Source organism: Photinus pyralis, unplaced genomic scaffold, assembly GCF_008802855.1.
Source record: "Photinus pyralis isolate 1611_PpyrPB1 unplaced genomic scaffold, Ppyr1.3 Ppyr1.4_LG9, whole genome shotgun sequence".
Lineage (NCBI taxonomy): Eukaryota > Metazoa > Arthropoda > Insecta > Coleoptera > Lampyridae > Photinus > Photinus pyralis.
This window is the reverse complement of record NW_022170878.1, coordinates 1,141,611-1,159,766: the sequence shown is the minus strand read 5'-3', so window position 1 is coordinate 1,159,766 and position 18,156 is coordinate 1,141,611. Positions and strand designations below refer to the sequence as shown.

The window sequence follows — 18,156 nt, the reverse complement described above, 5'->3', positions numbered from 1 at the left end:
GCCTCCCAAGGACTACTTTCCGGGACATAGCTGAGCCTCATTTTGGCAATACCAGTTAACACCTTAAAAATCCGTGAAACAGAAAAATGATATTTTTAAAGCATTTTCTAGATTACCCCCTCCCCTCCCCCTCTATATTTCATTCATTCTAGATTTTTACGATTGTATTGTTTTTTTCACAGAAAAGCCCCCCCCCCCTCCCCAATTGGTTATTTTCTGATATATAGAACTCTGTCATTCTTATTTGGTCACTTGGTACAATTGCTTTATTTGCACAACAGCTAGAAAAAAGTTATACTTTATAGAATGTTCTTGATGACCACCCCCTCCCCCTCCATTTTTTTAAATGGAAGAATTAGCGTTTTCTTTCTAGATTTTTACAATAGTGGTTTAGATATTTCATAGTTTTACGGAGAATACCGTTCTGTTTGCTCCTTCTGAGATAAGGCACTCCGTCATTATTATTTGACCACTCGGTACATTACTTTCTTTTTATAATACGTAATTTCTACTTTAAAACATTTTCTTGATGACCACATCTGCCCCATCTTCTCCCCTACCGGGGGGGTTTGGAGTCATGATAATCTACGAAAAGGTAATCAAATATTCGTATGGTGGGGGGGCCGGTCTCTACCTGCCAGATCCTCGGAGGTACGTTCTTCATAATCAAATCGCACAGCATTTAACATTCATATCAGGATCGTACTCTTGTCTCAAAAATTATCGTGAGAAGGTTAAACGTTTTTGGAAAAAAAACGTAGTTCTGACGGGGTATGCGTATGGAATACCCCCAGCAAGTACCCTCGGTAAAGAAAGACGGAATATAAAAACGGCGTTTTGTTTCTACATGTTTGCAATAGCACTCTTTCAGATGTTTTAATATTGTCCAGACATTCTCGTTCTCTTTGGCCCCCCAAGGACTACTTTCTGGGACATAGCACAGCCTCATTTTGACAATACCAGTTAACGTCTTAAAAATCCGTGAAACAGAAAAATGATATTTTTTAAATCATTTTCTAGATCCCCCCCCCCCCCCCATACTTCATTCATTCTAGATTTTTACGATTGTATTGTTTTTTCAAAGAAAATCCGGTGTCCCCCCCTCCCCAAGTGGTTCTTTTCTGAAATATAGAACTCTGTCATTCTTATTTGGTCACTCGGTACAATTGTTTTATTTGCACAACAGCTAGAAAAAAGTTATACTTTAAGTATTTTCTTGATGACCACCCCCTCCCCCCTCCAGTTTTTAAAATGGAAAAAGAGCGTTTTCTTTCTAGATTTTTACAATAGTGGTTTTAGATATTTTAAAATTTTACAGAGAATACCGTTCTGCTTGCTCCTTCTGAGATAAGGCACTCCATCATTATTATTTAACCACTCAGTACAAATACTTTTTACAATACGTAATTTCTACCTGTAAAACATTTTCTTGACCACATCTCCCCCCATCCTCTTCTCTCACCAGCTTTTTTTGGAAAGAAGTCTTATTATCAGGGGTCTGGGGTCATGGTAATCTGCGAAAAGGTAATCAAATAGTCGTGTATGGGGGGGGGGGCTTACCTCCCCCCCCCTGGTGGTACGTTCTTCAAAATCAAATCGCTCAGTATTTAACATTCTTATCAGGATTGTGCTCTTGCCTCGAAAATTATCATGAGAAAGTTCAACGTTTTTGGAAAAAAAATGTAGTTCTAGGGGTATCAAGTATCCTAGGTAAAGAACGGCTCGAAAATTCTTTCCCATTAGCTTTAGCACTCTCATGGTATTAGTGAAAAGGCAATTAAATCTTTCCATATTCGATACCTTACGTGTCATCTGACATGAAGATTCTATATGGGTCGCACAAAGGTTTCGAATAAACACACAATTAATTGATTGACAATGACAAACATTTATTCCGTAACACATGAAAGATTTAAAACAAAGTCCCTGAGAGAAAAAGAAGCTTCTTAGGACATAATACCTCGCCCACAGCCGGTCGGTAGGTAATTAAACATAAAACAAAATAAAAAATCCAAATAATCTGGTCGTGAATACTTTGCGATATTCAGGCGCACTTGTCATTTCACTTTTTTTTAGTTGAACTCAATGACGCGAACTGGCTTGATAAATAACAAATTTTTGGTGGCTGCTCAGACGGTAGAAGCTTTTGACTTTGAATGAAAGACAAATCTTTTAGAATGGTTGTACTAAGCTGACAACTGCTTTATTTACTCACTCGAACTGATTTTTCTGAAAATGGACCAACCGAGTAAAAGAAATACATTCCATCACTTTCACCGTTGTCGAACTTGCAGCAGCAGCATCCTCATTTTTACCTTGATTCTCGTATTTAAGCAAACGCCACTTCCACTATGAAATAAATCTCTTTCTTACGGATTTTCAAAAAAACCGCCAATCACAATTACACTTGATAACGCCACGTTCGTAGGACCGTGTCCCCACTTGCGCCGAAAATAATGCGCAATTTTTTGAAACACTATCTCGTAACGGCGATAAGAACACGTGCGTTAATTAAATTTCGTCCGATAGACTCCTTATCGTAATCGACCCTACATTTTTACACGCAATTTTCTAATTTAATTATATACACGAATGCCGTCATTATTTTTGGTGGTGACCGAAATAAACTATTTTTGTCTACTTCTTTATCCTCTTTTCGAAGATATTCTAAAAGAACGTTCTTGGAAATTCTTTACGTAAGTCTTCTTCAAAATATATTTAAGGACCTTCTTGGAAATCTTCGTATTTTCGTCCTCTTCCTAGGAAACTAACATTCCATAAAGGTTCTTGTGCAAAACTTCTAGGAAATCCCCCAAGATATCAAATGTTGATCTTAAAATTAACACATATAACCAATGACTTTTGCTTGAATGTACTGAGTAAGTTCGCAAAAGTGAAGAAAATAAGAAATGATTCCGCGCGTGTGCCATTGTTGTTTGCGCAAGCGCAGACAGCTCACAACATTGTTTCTGTAATACCCGGTAATACCTTAAGATCTTATAAATCTTAGAAAATTTATTGGGACTTCACAAGAACCCTCTTAGAGGTCTTCCTGAAAACCTTTTTGGGAATATTCCGAAGAAACGTCCAAAAATTTTGAATTACTTTTGAGGTGTGAGATATTCGGACAAGGGACAAGCAGCCCACCATTTTTAAGAAATCTGGCAACACCCCAAGTAGAAGGATAGGCTCAGATTGGCGCGTTAATCATCTTACTTCGAGTCGTGCTAACATTTAGTCGAAATTCCTAGTATCCCTTAATTTATATTATGAGTTCAACTTTGTTTCTTTAATTACTGCTTCTTTCTCTCTTTATGGCGAGACCACGGCAATTAAAAGATGCTAATAAGATTTGCGGCTGCCACCATTGTTTTTACGTGGTTGGTTACCTAGAAAAGGTTCCACGTACCATGTCAAATTTTTGATTGGTTGTCGAGAACGGCAACCATGTTGCATCGAGTGTATATAATATTGTATTGTAGTTTATGCAACATATGTCATACGTGTATTGTGCGTTGCATACTTCTAATTTCAATTTTCGATGCAACATGGCGGCTGGACTCCTATTGTTGCCACTGTCTCTATAAATCCACTGTGTTTAGGCGCCTTTTATTGAACACCAGTATTACATGTACCTTTCAAAACTGTAAAATTACACCTATAGATTTATGCATTAGATGGCGCTGGTAAAAATTAAAGGTACAGTGACTATATTAGACACATTGGCGACTAGAGGAGCCCAGCTGCCATGTTGCATCGAATTTTCAAATTTCAACACGCGCGAAAACTCCCTAATGGTGCGAAAATACTTCTCATAAATTTCGTGGAAAAATTTGTAGTAATCTTGCACGATTAGGGCGTTGTCCGCGGGTGCACCATCCTGTTAAAACCAACCGTTTTCAATCATTGTATTCGCTACTCAATATCATACAAAATTTTAATATACATGGTATTTCAAAATTTGCTACTGCTGTTTGGGAAGCTAATGTGTTCATATAATTCCAGAATTATTCCACACGGAAAGATCACATGTTCGGAATCTCTGGGTGTTAGAAAATTTGTTCAAGAAACCTTTACAGTTATCGAAGCTTCTCAAAAATGAGGAGATCAATCTCATTTTTCCCAATCTCGGCGATCTATTGGAAATCCACTCACAACTAAACACGACGATGAAGAACAAAAGGAAAGAGAATCCCGTAATTAAAGACATAGGCGATATGCTCTTGAACATGGTACATTGCGCTACTTAGTTTTCGCACCTCTAACCATCATTTTTTAGTTCGACGGCGTCGTCGGCGAGAATTTCCAGGCGGGCGCCGCCGCGTTCTGCGAACGCCAGCAGCTCGCCCTCGAGTTCATTAAGGAGAGGCGGAAAAAGGAGTCGAGGTTCGACAGTTTTCTCAGCGACCACGAAAAACACCCCCTCTGTCGGCGCCTGCCGCTTCAGGGAATCATCCCGACGGAAATGCAGAGGCTCTCGAAGTATCCGCTGCTTCTCGAGCGGTTAATACACATCGAGGAGAAACACCGGCAGCGGGATCCCGACGCGGCCCTGGTCGAATTGCAGAAGTTGAGGCTGGCGCACGATCGTTCCAAAGAGATAGTAAATTACGTCAACGAGGCGGCGAAGATCGCCTGCAATCGTGCCAGACTCGAGGACATACAGAGGCATCTCGACACCTCGATCTTCGAGAAGACTGATCACGCTATTGTAAATGAATTTAAAAACGTAGACTTAACTCGGTATAGTTTGATACACGAAGGTACAATGCACTTAAGAAGGCCTAATAAGCAACCAGTAGCTTTACATATAGTTTTATTAGAAGAAGCTGTGATTTTATTACAAAAGGACGCCGAAAGGTACGTCCTGAAGTTCTTTCAGGCGGGCACGCCCACGCAACAACCCCTAGCGCCGATTATTAAGACTTCCACGCTGTTAGTCAGAGCGAATGCAGCTTGTGAGTAACCCCCGACCAGGTCGATCGATCGCAGCGCTACCGTTATTGTTTTTTTTCAGCCAAGAGTTCCCTTTTTCTGGTCAATACGTCGTCACAAAATAGTCAAATGTACGACCTTCTGGCGCGCGACTCTTCCGAACGTGATACGTAAGTATCTCTGCATGCAAAAAATTAAGAAAGGACGTGGCTGTGAGGTTAACGCTCAATTAAAACAAATTTCTTGAGTTAGTCAAGACCATGTCCACCTAGCTTATTATTTACTAACCAATGCTGCGTACTCCCATATGGAAGGAACAATATTATATTCGCAGTCTTATTTTTGATCTAGCAAATATTAATTTCCTCTGTGTTTGTAGAACTTAAAGCCACAAAAGTTGTCTTTTTTATAACAATCGGAGTACACAGAGAAAAAATTGAATGGTGGATGGGCGCTCACAGAAATATTGTACAGGAGGTGCAAGTTTTTCTTTCAAAGTTTGATTTACAAATAGAAGGGGGTTGGGAGTAAATAAAGTTTAAACATTTGTATATTTATAGGCGAGTTGTGGTGGCGTGGTGCACTTAGGCGAGTAACTACTGATTCTCATTTGGGATGTGATTCATTATGACGTGCTCTCCCATACTTTGCAACATTTCTTTGTAGTTAAAAGATCCCAATGGCACTAGTTCAAGCGCCTTTATCTCGACGAGTACAGTAACCTGAACTCGACAGCGTCTAAAACGTATTGTGGGGGACGAATTTAGTTTCTCCTGATTGGAATTTGATCTACCCGAAAACGAATACAAAAGTCCTACGGGTGGCAGTACTGCCTGGAAAATTCCAACCAATGAGAGTGCAACAGTTGATTCCCCAGCCGCGCGTGGGGACACGGATGGCAGCCGATCAGCTGACTATTGTTTTGGTTTTGGATATGTGATTTGACAGTTTCGCCTGCTGTGTACCAGAGTACCGCGTTTGCTCTGTGCCTAAAAATGACTTGCTCTAAATACAGCGACGGCGATTGCCACAAATTAATGGATTTTGTGGTAAAATATCGGACAGTGCTAGAAACTCGTCATCATCCCACCGGTCATAATGATCCACGCGCGAGCGAAAATTTCTAGGCGCAGTTTCCCTTGCGTCCTGGTCTACTAATGGGTCACTGTCCTCTCTGAAATATCATTCTCCCTGAAATACGACGCGCTAGTTCACGCGCGACGTTTCTAAAACACAAAAATCGGTTGAGACCCAATCGCGGGTCAACCGACTGTTATAAAACCTGCCCCAAGTGCGAGGTTAAGGTATAACAGATTTTATCAATCGCCTAATCGCACAAATTCCAGAGAAAATTAGGATGTGTTAGAGAACTTCCTTATTTGTAGAACAATTTGATCGAAATTTATATGGTAGGTTCCTCTAACACAACCGAACAAAATGGTTGTACTAAAAATCGTACTGCGCATGCGCAATAGACAACTTCCTCATTTGTCAAGCAATTTGATTGAAATTCAGGGATTCTAAAGTCAAGTGCATACAAAATAATCGTGCATAACCAGTAGCATGCTTTAAAGAAGCTTTCTAGAATATTTTTGAAACAAAAATGTAAGAGTGCTAATCAGGTTTTAAAGTTTTGTTTTGTAAGAAAATAACTAGAAGACGCGTAGGAAGGTAAAATGATTCCGAGAATCTTTCTAAGAATAATTGAAATACAATCTCTCATTTATACATTGACAGGTCTCAAATTTAAGTAAAAAATTCCGGAATGCGTCTAGAATATCTCAAGCGAGTCTAAAATGTTTTGAAATGGATCAGATTGGCGCTGGAATAGGTTTAACAAGAGCAAGAGTCTAAGAGGTTTTGAAATTGGTTTACAAAACAGTGGATGGGTATAGGAATATTAGGAAGCTCCTGTAAAGGCGTATAGAGCTCTGGAATGGGCCTAAAAATTTGGGGAATGGTCTTAAAGACTCTGGGATGGGCCTAGGAAGCTCTGGACAAGGACAAGAAATCTGTGGAAAGGGCCTTAGAAAACTCCCAAAAGTCAGAAAGGTCCTACGGTTCTGGGAATCTGCTTACTAACTTAGGGGAGGATCTAGGGAGGTCTGCCCTCGTAGAGGAAATGGTATTAGTGTTTGGCGTCAGACGGCTCTGCAATGGGCCTAAGGGTTTGAGCAATAGGAGAGTCTGTGCTGAGAATCAAGTTGTAAAGTTGAGTAAAAGCTCCTGAAATGAGCACCAGAACTTTTTTGAAATTGTGGCATTTGATCCTTCGAATCAAAACAAATACAATATACATGTCAATAACATAAAAGCAAACAAAATTAATGTACCGAAAATCGTACTGAAGTTCCTTATTTGTGGAGCAATTTGATCGAAATTTTTATAGTAGCTAAGAGAAGCAAACAAAATGGCCGAGTTAAAAATCGTACTGCGCATGCGCAATGGATTTCGCTCATTGTTTTAAACGCTCGGAACCCTGAAATCGCGAAATCTAACCTCAATGTACGAATGTTTGTGTTGTTGCGGCATCTCTTGCTTGGGGGGAGGGGGGTCCTTTTCGACTCAAGGAGTCACTGTTTCTAAGAAAAACGAATACTTGTCCCTTGTTACTCTTGAGATTTAAAAATCCTTTTCGACTCTACCGATCAGGTGTAGGTAGATTTTTTAACCGCATTAACATACAGGGTGATTCCTATAGTACCTGCCACCGTTTGGGAGCGTGTAGGTGGTGCGTAGGGGAGTATTTTGATATAGGACACTTGGGGTCGGAAATCTAAAATAAGGGTTCCAGAGCCAAATTTACCTTCTGGAATTTCGCGCCTGTAGGTAGGCAACCCAACCGGCCGGCGGTGCACACGGAGCGATCTCAGGCGGCGATGTGTGGCTGACACATGATCAGAATTTTGTTTAAACCCACGAAATCCCGTCTGCAACGACGCGTATCAAGTGAATAAACACTATGGCAATAGTATAATAATAGTTGGCTAGATGTAGGAAGTGCATTGAGAACAACGGTGGCCACGTTGAACACTTGTAAACGTTATTGCTTTTGACTGTCGTTTTCCCTCCTTCCCTCCCATGTCGCTTCCTCGCGCTAACTCGCTCTGCATCGCTCCGCGCGAAACGTCGGTCGGTTGGGTTGCCTACATACAGGCGTGAAATTCTAGAAGATAAATTTGGTTCTGGCGCCCTTATTTTAGATTTCCGACCCCAAGTGTCCTATATCAAGATACTCCCCTAGGCACCCCCTATACGCTCCCAAACGGTGGCAGGTACTATAGGAATCACCCTGTATAAGAGTGTTCGCCATTTTCTTTCAATATAGGGGAATTGACAGATATCTTCGAAAAAAAAACGTAACTCGCATTTTCCACGTCGTTCACCTCTACATTCTTTCCACGTCGGAAGCTGCATCTAATTGTAAACCTAACGCAACTCTCCCCTCCTCTTCTCCCCGGTTACCAGTTACTGCGCCCGAAGTTTATCTCGACGAGGCGGAGCAGACCGGAGGTGCGCCTTTGCACCCGGCGCAGTGCACCGTTCTGCCCCGCTGACCCGGGTCAAAATTTGGCAGTTGGCCCAGGCTGCGAGATCATATTTTGGTAGGTCGTTTTTCTGCAGTCGGCCTGGAGTGCTATATTTTGCCAGTTGACTCGCCATCGTCTGAAATATGGATTACATGCGCCAAGTTCCGAGGCCATTGGCGAAAGGGTTATTGACCGTTTAAGTGTCATTGACCTCTTTAAATGCGAACCTAGATCTCTAACCTGAACACAAATTCATTATGTTTAACAGAAACAGATCGGTTAAATAAGCGGGTCTATCCACCACAAACAGGCCTGCTCACTTGAATTTGTCTTTAGGTTAGGGATCTGGTTCCGCATTCAAAGAGGTCAATGACATTTAAACAGTCAATAACGATAACCTTGGCGCATGCAGTGCAGATTTCAGGTATCGTGGGTTCGAATCTCCACCCCAAAAAAACATTTTCCGGTCGATCACCGATGACGCGGGTCCAAATGGGCGACCGACTGGCGAAATTTGACCCTGGGCCGAAATGAATACAGTGACTTTATAGAGACAGTGGCGACAATAGAGGTCTAATTTTTGATTGGTTGTTGAGATCGGCCGCCATTTTGCGTCAAATTTCACGTGTTTCCGGTAATAGATATGCTCACGCGCATTCCCGCGCTTCTATAAACGTCACTGGTTGACACATTTGAAGTACAGGCACAGCCGTCTATAATTACAAGCCATGCTGAGAAGTTTGGCAACGTTGTTCGAAAGTCAATCGGTGGGCCGATTTAAGTTTTAATGGCGTCTTGTTGCTCCTGAAAAATGGCATTTTCCTCTCTCCTGTGTTTCGCCTTGGCGGTTTTAATATAGAAGAAAGATACTTAGGCAGCTTAAAATTGTGCATATATATTATTTATTTACAAAAATGGATAATAACATTTTTATTTGACTTTAAAATTCGGAACGCTGTAAACTGGTAACTGCATCATAATGTGTTTTCCATTGAGATCTCCGAAATTGGTGAACTTCTGTCGAAAGATGTCGAAGTGAAGCACACGCTTGAGCACTTAATTTCGCCAAAAGGACAGTAAATCGCTGTGAATTAGCGAGGTTTTATTAACGACCAGATGTGATTCGGAATGGCAGACTTTAAGCCAGTCCCTACTGCAGTGGGTCTAGGTACGCAGCTTTTAAAGAGGGGAGCCCCATAGACTTCAAATTCCCGTACCGTGAACTCCTGGGAATAAGTTGAAAGGTTCCTTCAGAAAATCGATTTGACATGTCTGTGCTAGAAAACCTGAAATACAAACTAATTGTATTTTTTCACGATAAACACTTACCGTACTTACGTACCACGTAGTGTGTAGGTCATATTTGAGCTTGTACAGGTACTTTGAACCAATACAAGTGCTTGTAAAGGGTCCAGTAGGGAGTAGCCTGCTTTAGAGGTTATGACAACAAATCGATATATTTCGTTTAGCAACTTACCTGAACAATAATTTCTGTTTGTTCCGTAGGGAGTAACACAAATTGTCGCAATCTCGCTCTGTTAAAACAGGTAAATTGGAATATTACACCCAAAACACATATAAAATACACCCAAAATCTGTCAAGTTAAATTAGGAAATCGGCCTACCATGCAGTGTTGCCATAATTCTCAGCACGGCTTGTAATTATAGACGGCTATGGTACAGGTGCCATGATATTCCTACAAAAAATAGTATCATGGCAGATGACAGCCTGACATTAGCGACTTCTGCAGTCAAATGCCAGAGGCAGACGATGAAAAATTTGTGTTTCAATGGCCGTGAATTCAGTACCTAATTGTATTTCCGCGTGCAATTAGCATTGGAGGACAAAGGCATCGAAAAATAGCTGAAAAGGAATGTGGCGGAACCTAATATGTGTGACAATGTGGCAGCAATTGAGGATATTGTTGTGAAACGCGATACCATATTCCAGTCGCAGTGCAATAACCCATCGAGCAATTTCTATGAGTTGGATTCAGCGAAGAGATTATGTTGACGAGGCAGAGTAAGACGTTCAATTGAAAGGATGGTTTTCAGAAAGTAGTTGATGGAATCTGGACCATCCACTCAGGCGGAGACTAAACTAGAGATAACCATATTCATATTTACAGTTTTTATATCGCTAATTGTACTAATAAAACGTTTAGAAAATAGTCGTTTGCAATATGTGTAACGCATATTTGACTGCTCCCTAATATGATATTGCGGTGTACGCCACACATGCCTACGTGTATTGTGTGTTGCCACAACAGGTTTACACTCTTGCTCAATAGAGGACGCTTTTAAGTTTTATATTATAATTAAATTAAATGGATTTGTGTTACCTATGAAATGCATAAGGTTAGCAATCTGTTGTTTGTGTATATCTGTGATACTATCTGCGGTAGATTTGCCTGTAGTAGAAGCGTCTATGGTTAAAAATTTAAAGAAATATCTTAGAGGATTGGATACCCCAATGATACGCGATTTTTGCTATATCTTCGTTATATTTAATTCGATTCTCATGCAGTTTTCGACAATGTAATTCTAATTTATCGGCAAACGGCGCTATTTCAATAAAATTCCAAATTTGTGAACATTTTGATATAAACTTTGTTGTTAGAAATCATTATTTTAAACAATTTAAATAGCGCCGTTTAATTATACATTGGGGACACCATTATCACCAGCTAATTTAATTGTAAAAATCAGTATTGAAATTAGAGGCATAAATAAGATTTACATGGTAGATGGCGCGTGGTTATAAACAATTTTGTGTTTATACGTGATCGGATGAATCAAGAAAGGTATTACGAATGTGGCAACACCGCGGAAAGCCATCTAATAATAGCGCCGCGCGCTTCTTGCCACAAATCGTTTTGTTTGATTAAATAATGAAAACAAGTGATGCGTTCTAAATTCGTCCAGTCCACGCATGACGTCACGCGGAGCTTAAAATCTGAATTTAAAACGAGATTCTTATGGGATCTGTTTCTTAATTCTACTGCAAATACTAAAATTCCTCAATAACTGCAATAGAGCACATAATTTCCTACAAAATGCGCTAAAAATGTTTTTCTTTGACACTTTGGAGTTATGGATTTCCGTAAATGGTTTAGCTTTAGTTTTAACTTCCTGGTATAAACAATTGCCAAACTTACGAAGTCTCTCTTGGTACCGTGGAATTGTGGATCTGGAATTACCAAATAGTTATTTGTTTCATTAGTACAAAAAATGTCAGTTTTCGGGACGAGGAAGATAGTTAGATAGCAACCTTCTGAGTCCCGAAAACGCATTTTTTGTACGAATAAAACATAAAATTTTTTCTCCAACCCCCTTTACTTCAAATTATATTCGAATTTAGATTCAGTTACAGTTTCACTACTATAGTATAAGAACTTCTGCTTTCTTGTCCTCACGTGTCATGCCACTCTAGTTTTTAGGTTAACTTATAACCTATTCGTTCTGACTTCTTACTTCTCACCTCTCGCGACTTTGTAGGGAGCAAATCTTGAGGTAGCATGTTCTGCCGTTTCTATAATCTCTGGCGGAGTGCAATCCATGTCGCTATCAGTTTCAGTCATTTTATTGTATACACAATTAATATTGTTATATTTTGTATTGAAATAAAAAACTTACCATACAGTTTTTTAATTAAAATTAATTGCAATTAACTTTTTCAAATTTTGAATTCAAAATGACAGATAATAGTGCAATGAGTCTGAAGTAGATGGCGTTACGCGCGACGGCGGGTTGTATACGTATTAAAATTACGTTCACCGAATATGTAAATTACGTTACACATGGTTTAAATAAAAATAGCGAGCGTAAATCATTTTCAATACATGTACATACGTATAGGTGACATCATTATTTGCATTGAATATGCAAAAAGATTTGATTTGTATGTATAGAAATATCTTATAACCTGCAATGTAAAACGATGTCAATGTGACATATCTCCGTGATTGTAATTTTTTAATTGGCCAACTTTCAAGGTCAATTTCTTTTTGGTACTAGGACCAAAAGTATCTACTTTTTGTACAGTTGCCATGGTGAAAGCGATTAATCCGCAAAACGTCAATTTTACGTACCGAACACTGTCACAAAATAGCGTCTTATTCAGGTGGTTGGAGAAAAAAGTAATTTTCCTGACACCGTGGAACGGAGGAATTACCTAAATCGTTAGCTTGGAATTGTTTCTATAAAAAATTATCAATGTTGGAAATCGATCTCATTGTACCGTGGAATTGTGGAACTGTAATTTTTAACGCGTAACCGGAAAAGATTTAATTGTGGAACTTACTCCAGAAAAGGGTATAAACGCCGGCGCCTAAGATACTGCAATTGTAAATCTAAAAAATGTTTCCTTTTGACGCCGTGGAATTGTGGAATTACGTACATGGCTTAGCTTGCAATTTCTCCTATAAAAGGGTTACAAACACGAAGCTTTGAGAATTAATTCGAAATTTAAAGAAAACGGTCTCTCACGACATTGTGGAACTGTAATTTTAAACACGTAACCGGAAAAGATGATTTAACCGTGGAACGTATTCCAGAAAAGAGTATAAACGCAGACGATACTGTGATTATAAATCTAAAAAATGTTTTCTCTTAACATCGTGGAATTGTGGATTTACGTGAATGGTTCTCATAAAAGGCTACAAATGCGAAAAAAAAGTCTCTTATTTCGGCTTGACAGTTTCTGTTTTTTTTTTTTAAATTTTTATTTAGATCCCATAGTGTTCACGATTTTTAAATTTTTGTGTTTCCGTCTTGATTTTTTCACCTTTAATTTATAAAATATAATATAATTGAAAAGCCTCGAATCAAATACAAATGAAAAATTAAATTCATATTTGTCGCGTTTTTGAAATACATTGTTTATAATTAAATTGTATATCTATTGCATTTTCCAAAATTGCAAAAATCATAAAGTGCACTCGACGTGCCAATATTTAAACAATTGAAGGGTCATATTTCTATAACATACGAGTATAAACCAAAAAAAGAGACAATCAAATCAAAAATTGATAAAAATTAAAAAATAAAAATTAGGGAATTTATTTGGTTTTCCTTTTTTTATTTTTGAAATATTCACTTTTAATTCACTAGTAACGCGAAATGAAGCTTTTGTTTTTTGGAATTTTTTTGAATTCTTTTTTAAAATTTTCTTAACTAATAAGTAAATGGAATTATTAAAATTTTTTAATTTTTATATTTTTAATTAAAATTTGAATTTATGTATTTTTTATCTTGTTTGTATGGCCCTTTAATTTTTAAATCAAAATGTAGTTATTAGCGGCGTACCGGGTGATCCAATAAGACTGTTCCTTGGCCATATTTCGGGAACCGTTCGTCGTATAGCTTAGGGGTCATGAAGAATCGTTGGAAAATATTTTCAAGTCCTAAAAATGACCACCAAAGGGCGTAAATACTAAATTTTAGAATTGCATTTTCTTTAAATTTCGCATAATAAACTAAGAATTTTTTTCGCATTTTTAAAGAGAACCAGTTTATCTTATCATTTTCGTTAAAAAACCTGTTATTTCAAAAACAAAGATGGTGTGGGGCGTTCATTTGTTTTTGCAATAAACTGCTTTAACTTCTTAACGGTTTGACCGATTAACGATAACAAAAATATAGTTAATTTAGTTTGATTTTTTAGGATTTTGGGTTATGGTGTCAAAACTAGCCCCCTGCCAGTGGCGTAGCGAAGGGAGGGCGGAGGGGCGGGGCGCCACCGTTAGGAGGGCGGCAAAATGTCCCGGCTGTTTGTATCTTTTAAGTTACAAGCGGGTTGCGTTTGAAAGGGAACCTCCGCCGGTCCGTACCACCTGCGGGAAAAAATATTTTATGCGGTTAGTCAACCAAATTTTTCAAGAAGTTAGTTCTTATACACTTACATACATTGAATGTCCCACCCTCCCAATACCAGTTATTTATTCGTCTCGCCCCGCGCGCGCATATTTTTTTGTATACTCTGCCCGACGCGAGTTCTAGAAATTAATTTAAAAGATTACTAGAAATCTACCATGAGCAAAATTGAGCGATTTGGCCATTTTGTCAATAGAACAAAGTGTGATGGACCAAATTAATTTTACCGAAGTTATGAATGATTTTGCTGGCCGTAAGGCTCTACAAGTTGAACTTAAGACTTATACTAGACGTTATTTTTATAGAATACGTTTGAACACATTCTACACATGTATATTACATGGTTTTGAAATACATATTTTTCTTTCAGTTCTTTCATAATATAACACGTTTTCATCATTACTTTTATGACGTCAAAGGGGCGGCAAACTATGATTCCGCCCTGGGCGACAATGGTCCACGCTACACTGCCCCCTAGTGGAGAAGGATTCAACTAAATTAACTATATTGATTCTTATTGCCCAAGGAATGCTCTGTTCAACGATACCAAATTTCTTAAAATCGGTTAAACCGTTAAGAAGTTAAAGCAGATTATTGCAAAAACAATTGAACGCCCCACGCCATCTCAGTTTTTGAAATAACTGAGTTTTTGTTTTTACGAAAATGATAGATAAACTGGTTCTCTTTAAAAATGTGAAAAAAAATTTTTAGTTTATGCCAAATTTTAAAAAAGCAATTTTAAAATTTAAGATGGCAGTTACGCCTTCTGGTGGTCATTTTTAGAACTTGAACATATTTTCTAGCGATTCTTCATAACCCATTTACCCAATAATTTTTTTTACTCCTATGTCATACGACGAACGGTTCCCGAGATATGGCCGAGGAACAGTCTTATTGGGTCACCCGGTACATTGACAAAAATTTAGTGAGCAGAGATCTTTCGTGACACTGTTGAGAGTGTTGAGACTTGTTTTAGAAAAAAACAAGCTTTTGTTAGCTTAACCGATACCATTAACTGAACTGTGGTCGTAAAAACTTAAGATATGAATGTTTGTCAAATATCATGGAATTATAAGGTGAGGGATAAGCATCTTTGAAAGTTGCGGATTTCGGTTTTTCCCGTTCCCGATTTGGTGAAGAATGGGAATGGGAAAATAATTTATCGAGTACATTAAAGGGAACACTAATTGTCTTGACCTCATGCTCGTTTTGAGCGTATTGATTTATTGATCGCGTCGAGGTTGCATCATTCATCGTTCTTTGATGTACTATTTAATTGGAAAGTAGGCGGTTTTGTTTAAAACGTTACACAAAGTCAAGAAGCTTGTCGATTTATTAACACGAAACGAAAAAGCGGCGTGTAATTGTGACATGTTTGTTTAGTTCAAGGTATAATGTCATTTAACGAGTAATTATGATGCTTCGCGGCCATATTAAGGGAATTAGGTTAATTCTTTTACTTCTGTCTTAATTAACATGGTTAATGAATCCTCGTCGCATCGCGTTAGAAACATTCGAATCTATATCGGTCGATCAAATGTAATTGCGATTTATAAAGTTTGATATTTTAAGCGATGTTTACGCTGTTTGGTGGAAGCAGTCAAAAATTTTATTGAGTGATTACCGATACAAAAACAAATTTACTTTTAGAAATTTATTTGCGGACGTTTGATTATGAGATTATTTCAGGTGTTAAGTATATTAATCTGAATCTCCGCGCGCCCGAAGGTGTAATCATAGATCAAAGCTAATAAAATTGATCATCGCTGTCGAGCGCCTCAATGGAAAAGCTTAATTAAAATCGAAACGATCTTTATTTGCTCTGCTTTCTTGCGATGGTGGTTCGGGTGTTTATGTGAAATTTCCACCTTCGTTTGTCAACTTTACATCAGTTGGTTTGAAGCGTCTGAATCCAAAACCATTTTCCCATTCCGCTTCTTTCATTATAGCGTGAGCGCGTTGCGCGACCGTGATTTGTTTTCGAAGGAAGTCGCCGTTCCCGGCTCAATACAATTTTCTAGTTTTACGTGATCGCTATGGTATAACTTTCCGCGACACAAAGAAAAATGTTACAGAGGCGCAAATCGTTCAGTCTCGACGGGGAGAAATGCTGCGTTGTCGAACGGAGGGGTAGCTTGTCGGGATTTCCAAGCTTTAAGGGAGAAAAAGATGAACGCAGGCGAGGCAGTATCCTTTCTAGGTAGGAATTAAATTATAATTGTTAATTGCCATAACTAAAAACTAAAATTGACTATTTTGATTCAAGCAATTGTTTAAATTTAATTATTAATAATTTCAAAAATTGGCGGCCCATAGATTGACCAAAAGGTGCATTTACTGATTCCACAATAGATAATGACAATCATTTAAATTAATCGTTGCCATTATGATGTGTTTGGGTGATTGTAAAAGTAATATTTCCAAAAAACAATCCGTGAAATGGTATCAGTTTCATTTTTGTTCAATCACTGGGGACTATCGAGGTATTACTCACCAATAATGCAATTCTACCATAAATTATGATCAGTTACTGATTTTGTACCATCAAGGCCTTCAAAAGGGGATGGAGTGTCTAATTCGTTTGCTTTTTTTGGATCATCTGAGAGCTAGTCTTTAAGTTTTTGGACGAAACGTCCGAGTGTTGTAAGATCATGTAATCTAATGTGCAATAATTCAAAAGAAATGTTCCAAACTGTTTTGCTGGAATTGTTGCTGAATTTCGTTCTGGCAACGCTGTGGAAGGGGATAGGATATTTTGACGAAAATCCCGTGTATCTCACTTGGGCGGCCTGTTGTCGGCGTTTTCATAATTTAGTGAAATGTGCAGGTCCTGGAAGATCATCCAAGATGCCCTGCTTCTTCTTAGTCAAGCCAAAAGTTCTTCGAAGTTTGTTGCTGAAGTGGTATCGAGTCTTGCATAGTTCACTATGCATGAGTTTTGTACCAAAATAGTTCACATTTGTCTGATTCCGTCGTTTTTTTTCATCATCTGAGAGTTAGTCGACGTATTCATCATCAAGCGCAATGTCAAGGTTCTCCTGGAATTCTTAACTTTTGCAAATTTCAGTCCAGGTTTTTTTAAAGTTCAATTCTTGGAATTTTTATGTTATGTCAACTTTTTTAGGGGTAAAACGTTGAATAAATTCCAGTTTGATAATAATTTGGTCACTTCAACACCTGGAATTCTTGATTTTTGCAAATTTCAGTCCGGGTTTTTTGAATTTTTTAATTGCAAGAAGAGCCCAACTTTTTTTAGGATTAAAACGTTTAATAAATTCGATTTTGACACAAATTCAGAAGTTTTGGGTTCAAGTCCTGAAATGACTAACTTTTCTTATTTTTAAAAACTCAGAAAACCGAGGTTTCTTCACTTTTTTAGGAGTAATACATTGAATAAATGCGATTTGCAACTCCTAGAATTCTTAACTTTTACAAATTTCCGTCCAGGTTTTTTTTGGTTTTCAAGGGATCTATACTGCACGTTAAATGAATCCGAATTTAACACCAAATCAAAGATCTTGAGTTCAATTCCTGGAATGGAAAACTTTTGTAAACATTTTGGCAAATTCACAAAGTCCGGGTATCTGTGGTTTTTTAAATCAATGACTACTACTTTTTTACGGGTAAAACGTTGAATAAATCCGAATAATTTTGAGATCCACTCCTGGAATTCTTACCTTTTGTCATTTTTGCAAATTCAGAAAGCCCTGGTTTTTTTTTTGTTTGATAATGAATGAGTAAGAGCTCAACTTTTTCTAGGAGCAAAACGTTGAATAAACTCGAATTTTTAATGCATTTTTTTAGGACTGTTCGTTTA

At 38.2% G+C, this 18,156-nt stretch overlaps 1 protein-coding gene across 4 annotated transcripts in view; it reads left to right on the top strand.

Moving 5' to 3' along the window:
- LOC116181041 (rho guanine nucleotide exchange factor 2-like) overlaps positions 1 to 18,156 on the top strand; it is a 74,671-nt gene that overhangs the window by 39,956 nt on the left and 16,559 nt on the right. For all 4 annotated transcript variants that reach the window (XM_031501272.1, XM_031501271.1, XM_031501269.1 and 1 more), the window contains 3 exons: positions 4,006 to 4,232; positions 4,280 to 4,958; positions 5,018 to 5,105. In XM_031501272.1, the coding sequence (XP_031357132.1) occupies positions 4,006 to 4,232; positions 4,280 to 4,958; positions 5,018 to 5,105 (994 nt within the window). The remainder of the gene's footprint in view (positions 1 to 4,005; positions 4,233 to 4,279; positions 4,959 to 5,017; positions 5,106 to 18,156) is intronic.